Genomic DNA, 19,730 nt, shown 5'->3' on the forward strand with positions numbered 1-19,730 from the left:
TTTCATGCCCGTTGCTGGTTGGCTAACTAGCAACAGGGTCTTGCCAGCCAATGGAATTGTGGGATTACAAGCCAGGGGAATCCCATAAAAGAGGGCTCCCCTGGCCCAGAGAGCGAGTCCGGATTTACCTTATGCCTTGCCAATAAACCAAGAGCTGACTGTCACTCGACTCGTGTCTTACTGCCTGCGCGATCTAACAAGTCTGATAGCAACAATATATTAAGTTCTATGCAAAAGACATATGCATCTTAACTGCATGGAATCAACAGCTTTACCTACAATGGCAGGCAGGCAGGAGAAAAGAATTATTTCTCTGTAATTCCCACACATCATTGTTGCAAAGTGTATCAAAGCCTACTTAGTTAATATCAGTAGTGATTGCCTCCTCTGACCTAGAGAGGAAATCAGTTCACCAGTTGTCTGTCAAAATCAGATCTTCATTCCCAATTGCAAAAATTGTAGCCACCCCAACCCCCCAGGACACATATTTCTGTTTCTTCTGTAGAGGCAGGATGTACCTCTGTATCTTCTCCAGAACTCATCAATAGGGCAATAACTTACAATAACTTCTCACTAGAGCAGCTGTTCTTTTGCTATCACTGAGAGACCGGGTAGGATCTACAGTAAAGAAATGGCTAACAAATCCCCAGTTTCATCAGATACTCAAATTCCCTTTGTTTTCTGTTTTTTCACATAATAATGGCTGACTTCCTTTCACAAAGGAGACATCTGGATTCCTAGGAACCCCCCAAATCTGTTACCTCTCCCCAGTGGTGGGATTCAAATAGGTGAACAACCAGTTCTCTGTGTGGCTGCCACTTCTGGAAGTCCATTCTGGGCCCGGGCAACAAAAAAATTAGCTACCGTTTCTGCCGAACTGGTGTGAACTGGCTTCTCCCTCATGTTTTGAGTCTCAAGTAAACATTATTTTATTTATGTTGAAACTTTGACTGCAAAGAGCTTCCTATCTCAAAGTCCTCAAAGAAGAGATTCACTTTCAGCACCTCTGACTCTGGATTAACACAAAGTATTTTTCAAACGTGAAATATATAATAAAATGAATATAATGTGTGTAATCTTGGGAAACTAAATAAATCAAGCTAAAAACCTGCTTTGCAATTTTACAAATGTTTTCTTCCTCTGTAAAAGAGAATTTTAATAATAATAATAAAGTTGGAAGGGACCTTGGAGGTCATCGAGTCCAACCCCCTGCCCACCGTCCTTGGGATGTGGTAAAGTCTGTTTACCGACAGGTCAGAGAAGAATTTTTGAAGGTCACAACCTCGTAAGTGGTGAAGACCTCCGTCCAACAAGGTAACCAATTAACAAGATTGTAAGTCCTTCAAAGAGGAATCAAGTAAGTTGCTTCTCTCCTTGATCAGTTTCCACCCATTGCTTCTCGTCCTGCCTTCAGGTGCCTTGGAGAATAGCTTGACTCCCTCTTCTTTGTGGCAGCCCCTGAGATATTGGAACACTGCTATCATGTCCCCACTCATCCTTCTCTTCGTTAAACTAGACATACCCAATTCCAGCAACCGTTCCTTATATGTTTTAGCCTCCAGTCCCCTAATCATCTTTGTTGCTCTTCTCTGTACTCTTTCCAGAGTCTCAGCATCTTTTTTACATCGTGGTGACCAAAATTGGATGCAGTATTCCAAGTGTGGCCTTACCAAGGCATTGTAAAGTGGTATTAACACTTCACGTGATCTTGATTCTATCCCTCTATTAATGCAGCCCAGCACTGTGTTGGCTTTTTTGGCAGCTGCAGCACACTGCTGGCTCATATCTAAGTGATTGTCCACTAGGACTCCAAGATCCCTCTCACAGTTACTACTATTGAGCAAGGTACCCCCTATACTATACCTGTACATTTGGTTTTTCTTGCCTAAATGTAGAACCTTACTTTTTTCACCATTGAATTTCATTTTGTTAGATAACGCCCAGTGTTCAAGTCTGTCCAGGTCCTCCTGTATCCTAAGCCTGTCTTCTGGAGTGTTGGCTATTCCTGCCAGCTTGGTGTCATCTGCAAATTTGATGAGTGTTTTACCAAGGATGTTCAAAAATTCTCATCGTGGCATTTGAGGCTTGCTTTATTTTATAACTGCCTATGTTCTTAGTTGCACACTTTCCTAATAACGCTGAAACCTTCCCCATTCCCCATTTGTAACAGTCTCATTTGAGGAGTTCACATGTGATGCTTGTCTTTGGGAATGAATGGGAACTAAGATTTCTGAAAAAGCTAGAAAGAGACTAAAGACAAATTCATCAAATATATTTCTTGGCCACTCGTCACTCATATGTGCAATAATAGTATATGCTACACACTCCTTTGAAAGTTTTAGGCTGTAAAACACCTGATAGCAAAAACGCAGGAGAATTTGTCTGTGTGTGGGATTACCAGATTTCCTCCATCTGGCAACATAGTCTTAAAATAAAATATTGTCCCACTTGGAGTGTTGATTTTTTTTTTAATGGACCACAACAGTAGTTCAAAATTTTCATGTATTGTCACTTTTTAAATTGCCTGCTTCTGTCTTTTCATTGTCCACTAACAGACTCTACTGCCTAGATTTACATTATTTATTCCTGGCTCGAATCCTAACCTTTCAAATATTTACTGTAATCTGTAGATTTGTCATTTATTTCTATGGTAAAATTGGAAAAGTGAATCACTATGAATTTTACATTACCTCTAGCAAATGTTTCTGAAAATAATGATTATATTGCAAATCAAAAACAATATTTTCTGATGCTGGAAAAACTAACATAGGCCTTAGTACATTTTGTGTCTGCTTTTTGCTATAATTTTTATTGGAATGCCAAGAAACTTAAATCGTGTGTCCTCTTTTTCCTGCAGTTGTCCTCCTTTGCCTATTCAGATATCTGCTAACTCCACTTCTCAGGCTAAACGATCCAGCACTATTTGATATAAGTGATCCTTTTTTTTTTTTTTTTTTTAAAGGAAATTATGCTAACATGTTCTAAAAAACTAAATGAATATTATTCTTTTTTTGGAAAACATGTTTTTAATCTCAAGCTTTAAAAGGAGGAATCGGAGTCTATTTATTCAGTATGAAAAAATGTTGCCACCTATAGATCAGTGTTTTTCAACTCTGGCAAATTGCAGGGACTGCAACTCCCAGAATTCCCCAACCATCATGATAGCTGGGAAATTCTGGGAGATGGCAAGTTTGAAGAACACAGTCATAGAATCTAGAAAAAACTATTATGCCATTCTGAGAATCTTGGAAGACAGAAGGGACTTTAAAAAAAAATCAGATCCATATTTTCATTTTGTTGCTTTAGATCAATTTTCTTCAATTCAGTAATTTATTTATTTATTTATTAAATTTATATACCGCCCTATCTCCCTTGCGGGACTCAGGGCGGTGAACAGGCGATACTAAAAACCACGAATAAATAAATAATTTCTGTTTTAAAATCGAATTGAATAATAGGCCTGTTCTAAAAACACACCCATACAAAACCCCCCACTGAAACACAATCCAAACTACGCCAGGCTGGCCGCACGGAATAGATGGGCCTTCAGGGCTCGGCGAAAAAGGCGCAGGTCCGCAACTGTACGTAGGTCGGGGGGTAGGCCATTCCAGAGGGCAGGAGCTGCCACAGAGAAGGCTCTCCCCCTGGGGGTCGTCAGCCATCAGCACTCAGTTTTAGGTCCTATCGTCCCTGAATGAAACGGCCACAGGTTTTGAACTTCATTAGTCACTTGCTGGGATTTCTGAAACCCAACTGATCTGCAAATTATCAGGTTGAGAAAATCTAAGCTTCATACGAATCTTGAAGGATTGAAATGAAATCTGCCAAGAATTCAAAGCAAGAACAATTGGCTTCTTCAGGATTCTAATTAGAGCAAAGATTTCATTCCTCTTTTTTTACCCTTTCCATTGGCACAAAAATGTATATTCAGCAAGTTTTGTCCTATAATAACCCATCCTTTACTTCAATTGGATATATTTTTGCCACAGTGAATGACTTCATGATTGAAATCAAAGGATGCTGCCATCTGCTACATCATCTCTTCTAGCCAATCTTAATCTATTTTTAACAGGCTATCATTTTGGGGACAAGGATGTGTTACTGATTCCAAAAAGTTAAATTGAATAGGTTGGATACTGCATTATGGTGCTAGAGCCTATCACTCCAGACACATCAGAGATTCTATCATTTTCATAAAAATCATTGACATGTCACTCTAAAGCTGCTTTAAGAGTCCATTTAACTATTGTGGGACTATTGAGCTCTGTGAGTTTTCAGCTGATGCCTTTTCCAATATATACACAAACTCCATTCTGGCAACATTAAAACCAATTAGCATTGAGTTGCCACTTCAGAAGTGAATTAAAGTTGACAGCCCAATCAATAAAAATGAGGTAAATATCCAGCTGAGGGGGAAAAGGGCCATCTGTTCATCTCTCAGTGAGAGGACAGGAAGGAAAGGGGTTTGGATGGAGGAAAAGAACTGGTGTACAACATGACATGCATAATCTTCTCTTTGTTTTCTTGTCACAGTGCCAGCACTCTCACCATATCTGAAAGCCATGCCCATTTTTCAACACTTCATTTTCTTTTCCATGTATGTACAAATTGGGAATCGACTTGTATCCAGAGCTACCCTGGGGAGAGCCATAACTTTTCAGAAATTTCTGAAACATGACTTTCGGCATCCCTCATCATTTCTCACATTGGCTGATGCTATGGGACATTGTATACACCTAATTCTGGATCTAGGGATTATGAAGCCCAGTCACGCTGTAGTGGACAAAGTAAAGCTTCAAGCAAAACTAATCAGGAGTCAGGAGATTCAATATCTTGAGGAGGTTGAGCCAAGTGAACCAAACATGATGAAAAATGCATAGGCTTATATTGGTGCTCTGGCTAGGATCTTCTGTTCTTTCCTTAAAACACTAGTAAGCGTAGTCTAGCTCTTATGGTAAGGTTTTTATTCACTTTCCTTCTCAAAAAGATTGACAAATCTACCAATGTTTCCCATCAGTTGTGGTTGGAGAATAGTCCAACAGCTGCAAAAGAGGGATAGCAAAGGTGGCATGTGGAGCTAAAGGTTTAACTCATCATTGTTTCAACACTGACTAAACTAGAATCTGAACAGTAGCACTTTTGCTCCAACAACTGCAAGACTCCATTTGGGTCCCTACTCCCAACTCATGAGGTTGATTGGGATGAAGGCAGAAAATATGATTTTTAATATGTATAATGATGCAGCCCAATATCGACTTATAGATATTTGGCAGCCTCACCACAACTGCATCTGGCTCTTATTTGATTTAGTTATGATTCTGTTGCCCTGACAAATTGCTTTGGAAGCAAGACATGGCACCTCACTTCTTCGCTTCAATTTAAATTCATACTGATTTTAATTAAATTACAAACAAACAAAATGGTTTCAACTATACAAGATCCATTTATATTTATAGGGAGCCCACAACTGTGTTGCACTCTCCCACAATCTTGTCTATATTTGTTCGTTTTTAACATTAAGACTTATTTTAATTGTTTTGTTTTACTATATGCTGCCCAAAGTCTAATTTGTGAGATGGTCAGGTGTATTAATCTGATAAATAAACATGTTAAATAAAAAGCAAAATGGGTTTTATTGTTGCTTTATATATGGTAGGTGCCCATCTTGTAATTACAATTCTGGGCAACAAACATTTAAAAACCAACAGAATTAAGACCAAGTAAAGCAGCTGTAAAGTGATTCATCATTAGTGTCCCTGAAAAAGAAAAGAAAAATCAGATATGCATTAAACGGGGGGGGGGGGATGTGAAGGGGGCTATTTTTTTAATGCTCATGGGTTATGATAAACATAGTGATAAAGGAAGTGAGCATGGTTCAAAAAGTTCAAGGAGTAATGTTTTGAGAAAAAGAAATAGGATTTTTAAAAAATGTGTAATGTTTTCTGAAGCAGCATCTAACCTCAGAAATTTAAGCAAGGTCAGACCTGGTGCTAGAATGAAAGATGACCAGGAAACAGCATAGCTTAAGTTTGATTGAGATGCTGTAATGACATTCCCAGAGGGCATGAGTAAAACCTTTCTCCAGCAAAGGAGATGGATAGCTGCAGATAGCCACCAGGAGTTCAATTTGTGGAAATCTTTGCCTGAAGCCTCTTTTAGAGCAGGGGCTTAAGAGCCCCAAGGAAACCTTTTGGATGGGATCTCCATCATTACATTTGTTATCAGTTAAAGAAATAGTGGGATCATTTGAGGGAGCAAACTGTTTTGCTGTCTGTAGCTGGCACACAAGCTGTCACTGAGAGGAAAGAATGTCAGCAGAGACACTGGAGACTTGGGGCATTCCCGAGGGTGGGCAGGTGGGTAGATGGCAGAAATACAGAATTGGCATTTGTATCACTACATATCAGGGGACCCAATAATTTTTTAGAGCTTGTTGCTGCCATCTATTGCTGGCCCTTGTGAATAGGCGTTAAAGCTATCTGCTTCACTTCTATGTCTTCTTGGTTCTTCTGGGTGACAAGTTGCTTTTTCAGCAGAGCACCGCCAAAGTTTGGGTGCTTTTTAAAAAGTGGGAGACTGACTATAGGCCTGTGCTTTTGGGCACCAAAGCAGTTGCTACCCTTACCCATGTTGTATTGACTCCATTATTGTACGGCTTACACTGTAATTCTGGTATGATTCTCAAAATGGTGCAATCCTTGGCTTCCTGCCTTCATCTTCTTCCCCATTTCCCTTGGTGTGTTTATTTCAGAAGATCTCTTGCAAAGGATGGAGTGGCAGAAGGGGGCATGACCTTTCATTTGAGTTTTGTGCAAATTTCATCTATATCCTATACTTTGATCAACAAACCAATAAGGCAGGGGTGTCAAACTCAATTTCATTGAGGGCCGCATCAGCATTGTGGTTGCCCTCAGGGGGCTGGGTGGGTGTGGCCAGGGTGGGTGCAGCCTACTGGGTGGGCATGGATGGAGTGGGTGTGGCCTACTGGATGGGTGTGGCCAGCTCTACCTCGTTCGCATCAAGGGTGCCTGTGGGGGCCTGGGCAGGAGTGGGACAGATATGAGGGTCTCTGGCAGAAGGAGGTGGGACCAGGGCAAGTGCCAAGGCATGGTCCACTGGAGGAGCCTCACTGTTCCTCTCAGGCCATGTGGGGGGGCTGGATGGTGGTGCGGGCTGCCCGGAGCCCTGGGCAGTAGAGGTCAAATGCCAAGCCTGGCCCTTGAGCACTCGCGGCACTAAGCCCAGCCCCACTTCCTCAAGGCTGCTGCTCAAGGTTCTCCTGGTTCCTCGCTGTTTCCAGACAGCCTTGTGGAGCTAAGACTGAATGCGTTTCAGCATAGATGGCCACCACAAAATTGTACATTGGCTCCCGGCTGGCCTGAGCCAGGGCCAAGGCAGAGGGGGCCATTTCCTCATTGTTTCCAGGATGGCTTCATGGGCCACATGAAACCACTTCGTGGCCACATCCGGCCCCCAGGCCTTGTATTTGACATGTCTGCAATAAGGCCTGGGGGAAGAACTAGATAGAAGGGCCACAAAAAAAAGTCTATTTCCCAGAAAGTGGTGGGTGAGGAAAACATGGCCCAAGGCTTATACCTTCCTATCCACCACTTTTACAACCCTGCCATGAATTACTAACTTCCTTTGTAGTCCATTTTTAGGTTGTATGGAAGAATTATATGTACAGCTTCTTTGGAGGAATAAAGATCCCAAAATAACTGCTGCTGTTGCAAAAATTTATATTTGTAGTCTGTAGAATTTGCATGCTGTTGACAGGAAAGTAGATTAGGCAAGACTATAGTCTTTTATTATGCATACTATATTATAATTTGTGCTACATACTACCTTTCCCTCTTTTTCTAATGAAGTCTGGGTCAGTGGCCCACAATATAGTATAACTGAGTGGTTTTAAATAATTCTCAGTGGGCTTTTAGAGATGAGAACTTTCAAAATAGCTATCAGAGGAGAAAAAAGAAACAGCCGCTTGGGGACAAATTAAAAAATACTAAGTTGACTATTATTTTACCACCATGGAAATGGAAAATAGCCAGAAGTGTCAATCAGACAATCGCAGACATCCATATATTATATACACCCTGAAATCTCAACCAAAGAAAATAAGCAATGAAAAACAATCAAGAATTCTTGTGACATGTTCAACAGCTAGAAACAACTAGGAAGCCATCTGAAATTTGGGTTTCCCATAATAGAGAAAGTTGAATGCTTAGTTTTCCACTGCATAATCATCTCTTCTGTGGCCAGTATCCTTCCTGGTCAGTTATATTGTATGAACCGATCTTGAGAAGGAAGACTTCCCATGGACATTTTAGTAGTACTGTTACAGTGTTAGGAGACGTCCTGCCCTTGGAACATCTATGAAAATGTTCTTCTTCTGGAAGGGTCCAAACAATTACCACCTGTTGTCTCTTCTTATATGTAAGTGGAAAAGGTGTTTGTGCCCAGCTATGGCGATCATATGGACATTCAAAGTACCTAACTTTTAATTTAAAAGAGATGAATGATAATGAATTCCTGGACCTTGATACAATTGGTGGCATACAGTGTTATTACTAGTGTTTCATTCTCGAAGGATGAAAGTTGCAGCTAGTTACCCCAACACAGCAACACAACAAAGCAGTTAACTCACTGATCCATTTTGTGTTAATATTTATTGTTTGCATCATCTCAGTTATGTACAAATATCCCATTTGAAAATGTAAGTACATTTACATTTTCATGTGTTCCACATTAACTGAATAAAATTTGGTAACAATATACACACATTTGCAGCTGTATATAAAGTTTTGTCCGTTAAAAAAGAAAAATTCATAATTAAAAAATGAAAATGCATTACACTGCTTACAAATTAACCAAAAGGTAAACATTTCCCCAGTCATACATGTTCATAATCTAAGGAAAAGAGAGCAGAAAATTCAAGTAAATTGTGACTGCAATCCTGTGTACACTTAGGTGAATATAAATCCTATTGAATGCAACAGAATTAATTTCTTAGGATTGCATTGAACATTATGCAAAAGAATTTTCCTTTTTTTTTTTTTACTTTGGGTAAGCACAATTTTAAAAAAGAAAATATTTCTTTTCTTTCCAAAACTTTCTTTTACAATGTTGTTTACATGATTTAAAATTAATCATTTTACAGCATTACGTTTGGGGAGAAATACTTAAAACATATGTAACAAAGTGGAGTTTTAAAAACTGAAAAATGTTGGAAGAACCAACAAATGTAATCATACTTAAAAACTACCATTTATAAACTGTAGTTACAAACAGAACAGAATTAAGAACATGCACACTCAGTAGTTCAAGGATGGATTAAAGATGTAGGATCACTGAAAATATTATTTTTACAAGTTAACAATTTACTGCTGTGGCTGATTTAGGCACTGGATTTGTAGAAACAGATTTTAAAAACAACTTCATCTCATAAAGATAAATATTTGCAATCACGGATTTAATACTACTTTTTGTTTGCTAGATTTAACACAATCCAGGCTACATTTCTGACTTTCTCGCTGGCCCAATGATGATTTAAAAAAAAATTCTTTACATTAAATGAAAACTCTAAGTATTTCACACATCTTACCTTTCCGGGCTGCACTCCTTACTTGAGACTAAATTCAACTGAACACATTTGACTTGCTTCCAAATGACCATGTTAAGATTACACTGTGAATATAATCAAGTTTGTTGGTTCTATTTGGATAGTACCTTTGGGGGTTAATGTTAGTAAACGGGTTGAATTGTTTATATTTTCCAAACATCTGTTGCTCAAGGGTGCTTAGAACATTCCTCCTTCATGTTGATAACTGCAGATTCACCTCATATAGAAGCACTTTTTAAAATAGCATAAACAGTATTAGAGTGGATAGATTCTGAACCTGTATCAACATTGAAAATATTATGGCTAGGTTGCGTAGCAGAATTCTCAGCCTATTAGTGGACAGAACGTGAATCAAGATTAAGACTGGGCTAAACCACCCCACACCCAGAATATGTGTAGCAGAATGAAGGCTTTGCAGGAGATATAGGTGCCTAATTCCCACAAATAGTGTTGGCCCCAGAGACCATAAGTAATGTCTATAGTCTTACCTCCATTACCAGTGATGTTTTCCCCAGATGCTGGACTGAAAAAAGGAATGTCAGAGAAGATTAGGAGTGTGATGCAAGTACATCCAAAATCCAAAACTTTCTGGAGACCAAAATATTCTGCTCCAGCCTAGATACAGTATAATTTATATACTTCTTCATGGAGAATGGAAAGCCTCCCGTTCTCCAATAATTACACAAGTCTGAAGAATTTACTTTCACTGATGCATTATTTAAGAATACTAATTCATACTTTCTCTTATAGTTGAGTAAAGGAAGGCTGCACTAATGAAGGGCTTGTTCAAAGTACTCATCAGGCATACAAGTGTAAAACAGCCCTCCTTGAAGTGTCATTGCGGCATGTGGGAATGACCTTGGGACTTACAAGATTCTGCTAATGTAAACTTACAATAAAGCATAATTAGGTCTCTGGACTGCCTTGCAAAACTGATATCAGGTTTGCAAGTCTGAAAACACTGTACTCTTTCCTTGCCTTTGCAGTCCAAGAAACGAGAAAGGGTCCCTTCCGAGATGTTTGCCACACCCACATTCCTTCTACAGGCTCAGATGCCTCTTATCCAATTGTTGTCTGGCTGTGGCTCCCCCCCCCCACCTCTCTCAAGCTCATTCCCACCATTAGAGATGTTGAGGCTGTTGCATCCTATAAGGCTAGGAGCCACTGCTCTGGAGACCGTCCCAGATCATGTTGTGTGCAGTGTAATAATCAAAGCCTGTACATATATAGGCAGTTTTTCGCTTATGGCCACAACTGGAACTGGATTATCAGTTGCTAAGCAATGCAGTCATTAAGTAAATTGACACCAGACCGGACCCAATTTTAAAACCATTTCCACCACAGTTGTTAAGTGAATCACCAGTTATTAAGTGAATTTCACATGGTTATTAAATGAACCATGCAGTTGTTAAGTGAATTCGGCTTTCTCAATTTTTTTGGAAGCTGGGCAGGAATGCTGTCAGGGTGGAAAGGCAGTCAAGTGACCACAAAACACCGCAACTATTGTAAAGGTGGGCTGGTTGATGAATGGCCAAATAGTGATCATATAACCACAGGGTTGATGTGTCTGTCTAAGTGAGAGGACAGGTCATAAGTCACTTTTTCAGAGGCCATTGTAATTTCAAACTGTTGTTAAATGAATGAGTATAAGTTGAGGATGACTTATAAAAGAATAGGACTTTAATCACAAAATCACATCTATTATCTTGCAGATTTTGATATGCTACCACAGATAATCCCAGGTGTTTCACAATCCAGGGGCCATTTTTTCATGTACTGATTTTCTTTTTTTACAAAAATGTGTTTTTAAATAGCCTGCTGAGTCAGGAAGCCTGGCAAGGATCTGAAGAAGGAGCTATAGGCAGTGCATTGCCTGATTTAATTAATCACTACATAATGCTCCAGGCATAAGATTTAGCTTATTGACATAGACCTGAGGTGTCAGAACTAATACTATCATGTGTAACAGAAGTCTGATAAAGTTGATGAGCTATATTGCTTATTTATCTGTTCACAACTAGATATATATAGACATACACACAATCTTAAATGGACATTATTTTTTGGAAATGTTAAATGGTTCTGAATAGCAATAAAATTGGATTCATTTTTAATACAAACCTCAGAATGGAAGCAGTTAAAAGAAATGAATCAGCTATTACCAGAATGATTATATAAAAAGTTGCACATTGGAGGAAAAGCTTGTACGTTGTTATGTACTATGATGGTTCAGTTCAAAAGAATGGTGAAAATATCATTTCTATGCCTTAAAATGTCTAAAGAGGCATTTCAAGTGAGAAAGCTCCATGAACACTTTACAGTTTCCATTTTAGATTAGGTACGTGACAATGATGAATCAGGATATATTTTTAAAAATAGTCTATATTAGCCATTGTTCTGAAATGTCCCACCCAAAAAAGAAAAAAGAAAGAAATCAAGCAAACTCAAGATTGTATCAAATTATCCCAAATAGTAAGAACAGGACTATCAATCCTTCAGCAATGAAATACTTTCCATTAGCAGGAGAAAAATAAGTAATAAATTCATATTCCTTCCACTGAGCATATTGGGACACTGTTTAATTAAGTATTTTTCCCAAGATTAGCGCACAACCACTTTTTTCTTTTTTTCTTTTTTATAAAGTTAGCAATATAAAAATCTAGTCATTTACAACCTTCAAAGAAATAAGAAATCAACTTGAAAATCTACTAACTGTAGAAGTCCACCAGAGTCTGAAAGTAGACACTTACATTACTGCCAGCATTTTGACTAAAAAACAGCTGCTTTTACAAGACTGGTATATAAACAGTAGTTGTGTTAGCTGGTCTATCCAGTAACATTTTGGAAACTGATCTCTACTTTTATCAGGAATCAAAAATTTACTGACAACTGTCTGTCTGATCAGGATTTTCACCATCACCCTTATTGAAAAGAGACAGTTTCTATGGCAATACTCATTAATAAGTGCATATCATGCGGCACTAATATAGTGCAAATATATATATATATATATATTGCCTTATCCATAGCAAAAAAAGTTCCAGGCAACAGTTTGAGAGTTAGAGAAAGTAAAAAGTATTACACATAGATATTAAATGTTGAGACAACTTGTATAAAATTTTTGAACCTGAAGATGCTTAACTCCTTGATAAATGTGTGTGGTAGTAGTGCTTCCGTACCTGGGACTGGTAAAAAGACAAGAATTTTGCAAGTCTTTACCTCTTTAAAAGCCTAGTTCAGAAAACTGCCTCCTGTCACCCAAAAATGCCAAAACCTGTTCAATGGTTTGTTATTCTCAGTTAAAGTTTACAAGATGCTAAACACTAAGTTGATTTTTAACCAGTATATCATTTGAAAGATTTTTTTTACCTATGATGCAACTGAATATTATATACCTTGGATATAAAGCATTATAGACAATCTGGTATGATCTTCCCATGCTTACTGAGTAAAGTTAGATTAATGCAGCAGACTGTTCTGGTATCAACACTCCCAAATCTCAACATAATATGCAAGTGGCTTTATAGTTCGTATGATTCAAAGAGTGCCGCATAAAGATGCCCAGCTGATGTGCTTACAACTGAAAATGACCATTGGAATTTGCTGTACCAATTGGTGATCAAGAACAAAGATTCCATCCATGGCCATCCATCTTATCTTTTTTTCCTTTTTCTTTTTCTTGTGTAACATCTGTTTGGTAATGTCCACAATGTGCATGCGGTTTTTCAATACTACTGTTTCAAAAGTTTAAAGAATGGAAAACAACTATTTTACATGTCTGCATCTCCATCATAAGCCAGGGTTAAAGGTTTCAGACGGTTATTCTGTCTCCTCTGTGGCTTCTTTGGCTTTTTACTGCAATGAGCAAAAATAAACAGTCACCAATCTAAGAGATTAAGCTAACACAGAGAAAGGTTTGCTATTCATTTCATCCAGGATGAGAAGGCAACATGGATTTAAGCAATTCTCACTTTTAATAATTTTCTGATTTAAATTGGTTTGGATCAGATATGTAAGCTGTTATCTACAAGATTTTGAAGGAAAGAAACAGCAAAAATCTGTAGATTACGAATGCATTTACATGTCAGACACAAATAAATAATTAGGTTATCACCCTGTAGCTCTGGATAGTCACCTGATCAATCTATTTAGAAAACCCACCGTCCTGCCACCTAAGAAGAAAATTTCAGCCAGGATATTAGGGATATAAATTATATAGGGAAGTAAAAAATTAGCAACCCATTTCCATTGTACTGGCAAGAAAGGTACTGTCTGGAAAAGGTACCAGGAGTTGAGTTGGACTCAAATGGGACTTTACCTCTATGTGGTTGTAAGTGGGGAGTAGCAGAAAGAGCTTTGGGGAGAGACAAGTGAATAAATTGCATTCTTGTGTGTGATGGAACACGAGCTCAGGTTTGAGCCATAATGTTCCAATCCACATTTTTTCATTATTTTGTTATTAGTTTATTTCAGACATTTATGGAAGGTTCCATTCCAGCTATCTTCCTTGCTACATACTTTCCAAAAGTACGGATCAATTTGGAAGCTAATTGATCTTTATTCTCTTTCACTGCTTGCCAATGAAGATTAAAAAAAAAATCTGAGAAAATAACTGGAAAAGCAATGAATGTGCCTTTGAAAAAGAGCTCAGTAGGATATGGAGTTTGTTGAAGGCTCCATAGTTGGAAGCCTGTGATCAACTCATTTGGAGTGCTTTCGTCAACAGCTTTATCAATCACATTTATTAGCCCCTACTGAATCCAGATGATACTGATATTGATGAACTGTTGCATCTCCTGTGTTAACAGTTCCATAGCAATGACTGGCTTATCATTTCAAAATAACTTTCTATTTAGCCATGGTGGTGCAGTAGTTAGAATGTAGTATTGTAAGCTAACTCTGCCCACTGCTAGGAGTTCGATCCTGACTGGCTCAAGGTTGACTTAGCCTTCCATCCTTCTGAGGTTGGTAAAATGAGGATCCAGATTGTTGGAGAGTGCTGTAAAGCACTATGAAGCGGTATATGAATGCTATATATATATATTTAATTACAATACAGATGCTTAGTGATGTATATACATATATGTATACATATACATTATACATATATCTATATGTATAATGTATAGGTATAGGTATATCACTAAGCATCTGCACTGTAATTAAGCACAAATATAGGTGCTTAATTGGGTGGGGAAGACAGCAAGTGAAGAACATATAAAACAGTACAGATCTTGGATTATGACCATTCATTCAGTGACTGTTCAAAGTTATGATGACACTGAATGAAGGGCAGTTAGGACCACTCTGGCAGCCAGAGAGGTCATTACTTTGCTTAGGAGAAAGTGATCATGATTTCCAACATTGCTTGCCAGTTTCCCAAACTGACAGGAAGTTGGAATTGCATGAGGTCTTCACTTAGTGGTCCACATGATCTTTGTTTCATTACGGTGATTGGGACTGCTGGAATTGCTGTCGCTATGCAACATGGTATGACACTGTTTTATGACCATGTCATTTAGTGATGGAGGTCCTGGTCCCAATAGCTGTTGTTAATGCATATTGAGAAGTTGAAAGTTGGGTTGAATAGACAGAAGACAACAAGAGGATTCAATTCAATATTAAGATGGAAGAAATAAATTGAAGCAAAATATAAGCCTATTTGTATATTTACTGTATACTCTTTTTGAGGAAAAACCCCAAGTATAATAAATGATAAAACTCACCAGGCTAGATAGATCATAGATATTACAAAGATGAGCAAAACAAATGCACCAGCAGCTACACCATAAACCCAGGTCTTCAGCTTCCCATCTAAAATAAACGTTTGTTAGTCATTAGTACATAAATTAGTGCCAATCAGATATTTTTAGAAAGGAGTAATCCAAGGTCTGTTCAAGTACAGTTAGTATTATCAACAAATGATGCATTTTTGAAGTCACACAAGGTTTGCTTAGCTAGTAAGTGAAATTATATCTTTTCTTGCAGCATCTCAATAGAAAAGATGGTGAAGAATGAAGAACAAAATCTTTACTCAAGCACCAAATTGAGGAATGTGTTTGTACCAGACATAATATCTGTGAATGTGCCCAGAGTTCAGGTTTTTAAAAACTTTTAAGGTCTTTTAATGGCTTGATTCTATTGCCTATTATTGATCAAATCAATGTAATTTCAAACAAAGTCATTACAAAGAGAATAGTTATGTTTCTGCTTTTTTCCAAGAATACCAGTAAAAATATTAAACAAATGGATTCCCCCTCCCACCTGTGGGTCACTAGATCTATTTGATGATTGTGAATTTGTACATGCTTTATATAATGCTATTTAATTCTTTCCCCTCCTCCTTTCTTGGTCACAATATATTTATTTAGAGCTAAGGCAAGCACCAGAAATCAGCAGGACAAGAAGCCATGGATGGAAACTGATCAAGAGAAGAAGCAACCTGGAACTAAGGAGAAATTTCCTGACCATAAGAACAATCAATCAGTGGAACAACTTTCTTCCAGAAGTTGTGGGTGCTCCATCACTGGAGGTTTTTTGAGATTGGACAACTTTTGTCTGAAATGATTTTTGGTTTCCTGCTTGAATAGGGAGTTGGACTAGAAGACCTCCAAGGTCACTTCCAACTTTGTTGTTCTGTTCTGTGCAAGCTACATTCAGCAAAACTTATTCCTACGTAATTCCTATAGACAGGGTTACATGCTAGACATCCGAAAGAGCAACTATCTGTGCAAGAGAAAATTTTGTGATGATTAAACTTTGTCCAAGATAGTGCCATGAATATTTATTTTATGCAATGCTTTTGTGCAAAATCATTTTTGACATGCTGAAGGTAAGTATCTATAAACCAATAAGCTTTTGTAGTATTATAAGAGCTCAGAAAAGACTGAAAACCATGGGATCTCCTTTGTATGCTATTAACAATTGGAATGGCCTGAGGTATGGTTGAGAATCACTTATCTCTCCACCTTCTAAAAATATCATACAATACTATAAATGTCTGCAAAAAAATTACTCTATTCAATTTATGTGACCTAATATCACTAACTATCCATGCAAAATTTCACCTGGTGCAAAAGGTTGGAGGAACCAAGTTCTTCCTCGTCCTGGTGTGGTGATAGGTGTCTGTGTGGGGTTTACAGCTCGACTAGTTTTCACATCTTCTTTATGATCCACTGTGGGGATAACTACCACTGGAATGCGAGTGCACTGCTCAAGTGTGTCATTAGAAGACATTACTTCTGTATACCCTTGTTCACAAACACACATTCTGGTCTGCAGAGGAACAAATGTTTTACATATTGTAGCAAAGTCATATCACTTCAAAAGCCACAGAATATAGCACCACACAGATGAGCAACCCATGACCCCAGAGTGGCACATGATTGTGAACATTTTTTTAATGTTTCTGGGGTCTCTTCCCCATGAAACAACAATAAATACTGGACAAAAAGTCCATAGGATAGTTCCCAGCCATTTTGAATCAAGAAACAAAAACTGCAATGTAAGCCATTTAATAGGCTTATAGTTGTGTATGTGCATGCAACTAAAAGGAATAAAATATTGAAAATCCTTCACCCAGTTCTTAAATATAATTATACCTGTTTTACCCATTGCAGCCTATAAATGTTGTGTGCCATTTTGTACATATTTTTGTGTATAAGATTTTTCTACTGGGGCAATCAAGAATGCAGAACTTTGTGTTTTATTATAGTGTATGTCTAAGCCTGATTCTCATATAAGTAGTAGGCACCTTGGAAATGTCCCAGTCAAGGATGAAGGAGACCTGCTGCTAGGAAGTAACAGCAAGGGCTGAGTAACTCAGCTGAGCTAGGGGCAGCCAGAACTGGTCCAGGGCAGGTCAAAGGGTTATTCATTTTTTTACCCAGCCTTTTGCTCTCAATTTCTATAACCCCCAAGATCTACGGATTGAAAATGACAGGTTGGCAAGACAAGATGGAACCCCTTTCCATGCCAGATATGGGAAACATAATATCAAGATTGGCAAAACTGCCTTCTAGGGCAGATATACAAGGATGCAGGTAAAGCCCAAGAGCTCATATACTGTAATTCAGTCTCCAATAATTCAGCTTTGTTCTCTGCTTACAGCCTTTCCTAATTAAAATGGATTTCTCATTTTGACTAACAGCTCAACTTGAGTTTAGAGTGTCAGAGAGTCTTAAACAATGTATCTACCCATATTTCTTCAAGAACGGTGTGACCAGTTTAACTCCATTTTATTTGCCTGCCTTCCTCTTGACAAAGAAGACTAAAGAGATTTTTCCTCATAGGTTATGCTCAGAACTCTCACTAAACAATATGAAGCATAAGAATGGAGCTCTGTAAAAGTTGCAAAATAATGGCCAAGAGGGTAAAATATTTTCACCAGTCTTTAAGCTGGTGCTTGCAACAGGATTTCCAATTAAACATTGTTGGCTTTCCTACTGTTCTAATATGATGCACGACCAATGATACTGTGGCCCTATGTCAGAAACCTGACCTGTAGTAGCACATACCTCACTACAGTAAGAATGGGACTGGCTGCATGCTGGCTTACATGACCTGTCCACATCTGGTTGGTGCATCATTAAGCAACCTCCTGCAGAACAAAAAAAAATGGCATTTTGGCACAATCATAATTTACTATCAGGGAAATACCTGCTTCATCTAGGAAAAAAAAACAGCAATCCATAATGGAGGGGAAGATATTCTCAGTTCTTGCGCATACTATTGAGAAAAAGTATAGCAAAACTGCTGAATTTGTTTCACTTGATATCTCTTTGGGAATGTTAGTATGCTAGGTATCATCTTCCTATTTCTAGCTCCAACAGGTAATCATCTTGGGGTGTGTAAATGTGATGGGAATTACTGGCTTTCTTCTTTGTACTCCTGTGGGGGGAGGAGCTCTAATTTTTCACAAATGTGAGCATCACACCAAGTAAAGATGATTACATGATACAAAACACTGCTCTCCTTTAAATTTAACTTTTCAACACACTGAGTAAATGAACAGGTCTCACCAAAAGAATGAAGTATGTATTATTTAAGACTGTAAATTCATCTCCTTTCAAATTTTATGCTGTTAAATTAACGGCCTAGCTCCCATACCTGTACTACCAAAAGTTCTTAGATGATGGAAATGAAATACTTTGTCCCTTCTTGGCAAGTCTTTATAACCACACTATCATCCCAAAAGGTATTTAACTGTGAAAGGAAAATGCTGCATTTCCAATTTGTAATGAGGAAAATAAGTTATCAGTTCCCAAAGAATGAACTTTTTTGGGTTTTGGTCTTTTCAGTGGATGGAGGTTATTAATTCAGCATGGTTACTTGGATTTATTAAATCCACATAGGTTTTCACCATTATTTTGAGCCAGAATTAGTGTTGCCGGCAATCTATTGAGTTTCAATGCTCAATGAGCAAGAGGACATAATATAAATTGATTAAATAAATATTGACTTCATCAACAATTATTGTAAAATAAACCTGCCTATCCCTCACAATGGTGAAAAACAATGTAGAAATCTGTAAATGCAATTAGGTGCAATTAGGCAACTGTATGTTAACCAAAAAAGTGATACTGATTGCTAGATCAATGTTGCTAGCTGACATGTTAAAACGTGTGTACATCCGGGCATCAGTTGCACATGCCTGTAAGTGCCTTTCTTAAAATATGTCAGTCATCTGAGGAACTACAGGAAGAAACTGCTTCCTCACCCAGTTCATTGTGAATTAAGGTATCTGCAAAAATAAAATGTAGATATCAAAAGGCCACACAAAACAATCATACTGTGATGGAAGGCCAGCGAATGAAAACAACTGTGTTCTAAGCAATTACAAATATAACTGTACTTTAACCACTTATATTTCACTCAACATTTTGTAATTGTTCAGAGCAATCAAATGAACATAAGCAGGGCTTTTTTTCTCGGAGAAAAGGTGGCGGAACTCAAACCTGGCCACGCCCTCATCAAACCCTAGGACCGCCCCTTTAGAGAACAGGAATGCAAGTAAAATTTGGGAGGGGCTATTTCCGGTGTGGGAGGGGCTATTTCCGGTGCGGCCGGCCCGGAAAAAGGTGCCGGAACGCGGTTCCGCCGCGTTCCG

The 19,730-nt window shown here is 38.2% G+C and overlaps 1 protein-coding gene across 1 annotated transcript in view; it reads right to left on the minus strand.

Moving 5' to 3' along the window:
* Positions 1-12,267: 12,267 nt before the first annotated feature.
* THSD7A (thrombospondin type 1 domain containing 7A) overlaps positions 12,268-19,730 on the minus strand; it is a 208,973-nt gene continuing 201,510 nt past the window's right edge. The window contains exons 26-29 of the mRNA XM_015811827.1: positions 18,139-18,221; positions 16,690-16,897; positions 15,349-15,436; positions 12,268-13,477 (exon numbers count right to left, since the gene is read on the minus strand). Coding sequence (XP_015667313.1) covers positions 13,393-13,477; positions 15,349-15,436; positions 16,690-16,897; positions 18,139-18,221 — 464 coding nt within the window. The 3' untranslated portion in view covers positions 12,268-13,392. The remainder of the gene's footprint in view (positions 13,478-15,348; positions 15,437-16,689; positions 16,898-18,138; positions 18,222-19,730) is intronic.

Source organism: Protobothrops mucrosquamatus, unplaced genomic scaffold (assembly GCF_001527695.2).
Source record: "Protobothrops mucrosquamatus isolate PMUCROS unplaced genomic scaffold, P.Mucros_1.0 scaffold52, whole genome shotgun sequence".
Classification (NCBI taxonomy): Eukaryota; Metazoa; Chordata; class Lepidosauria; order Squamata; family Viperidae; genus Protobothrops; species Protobothrops mucrosquamatus.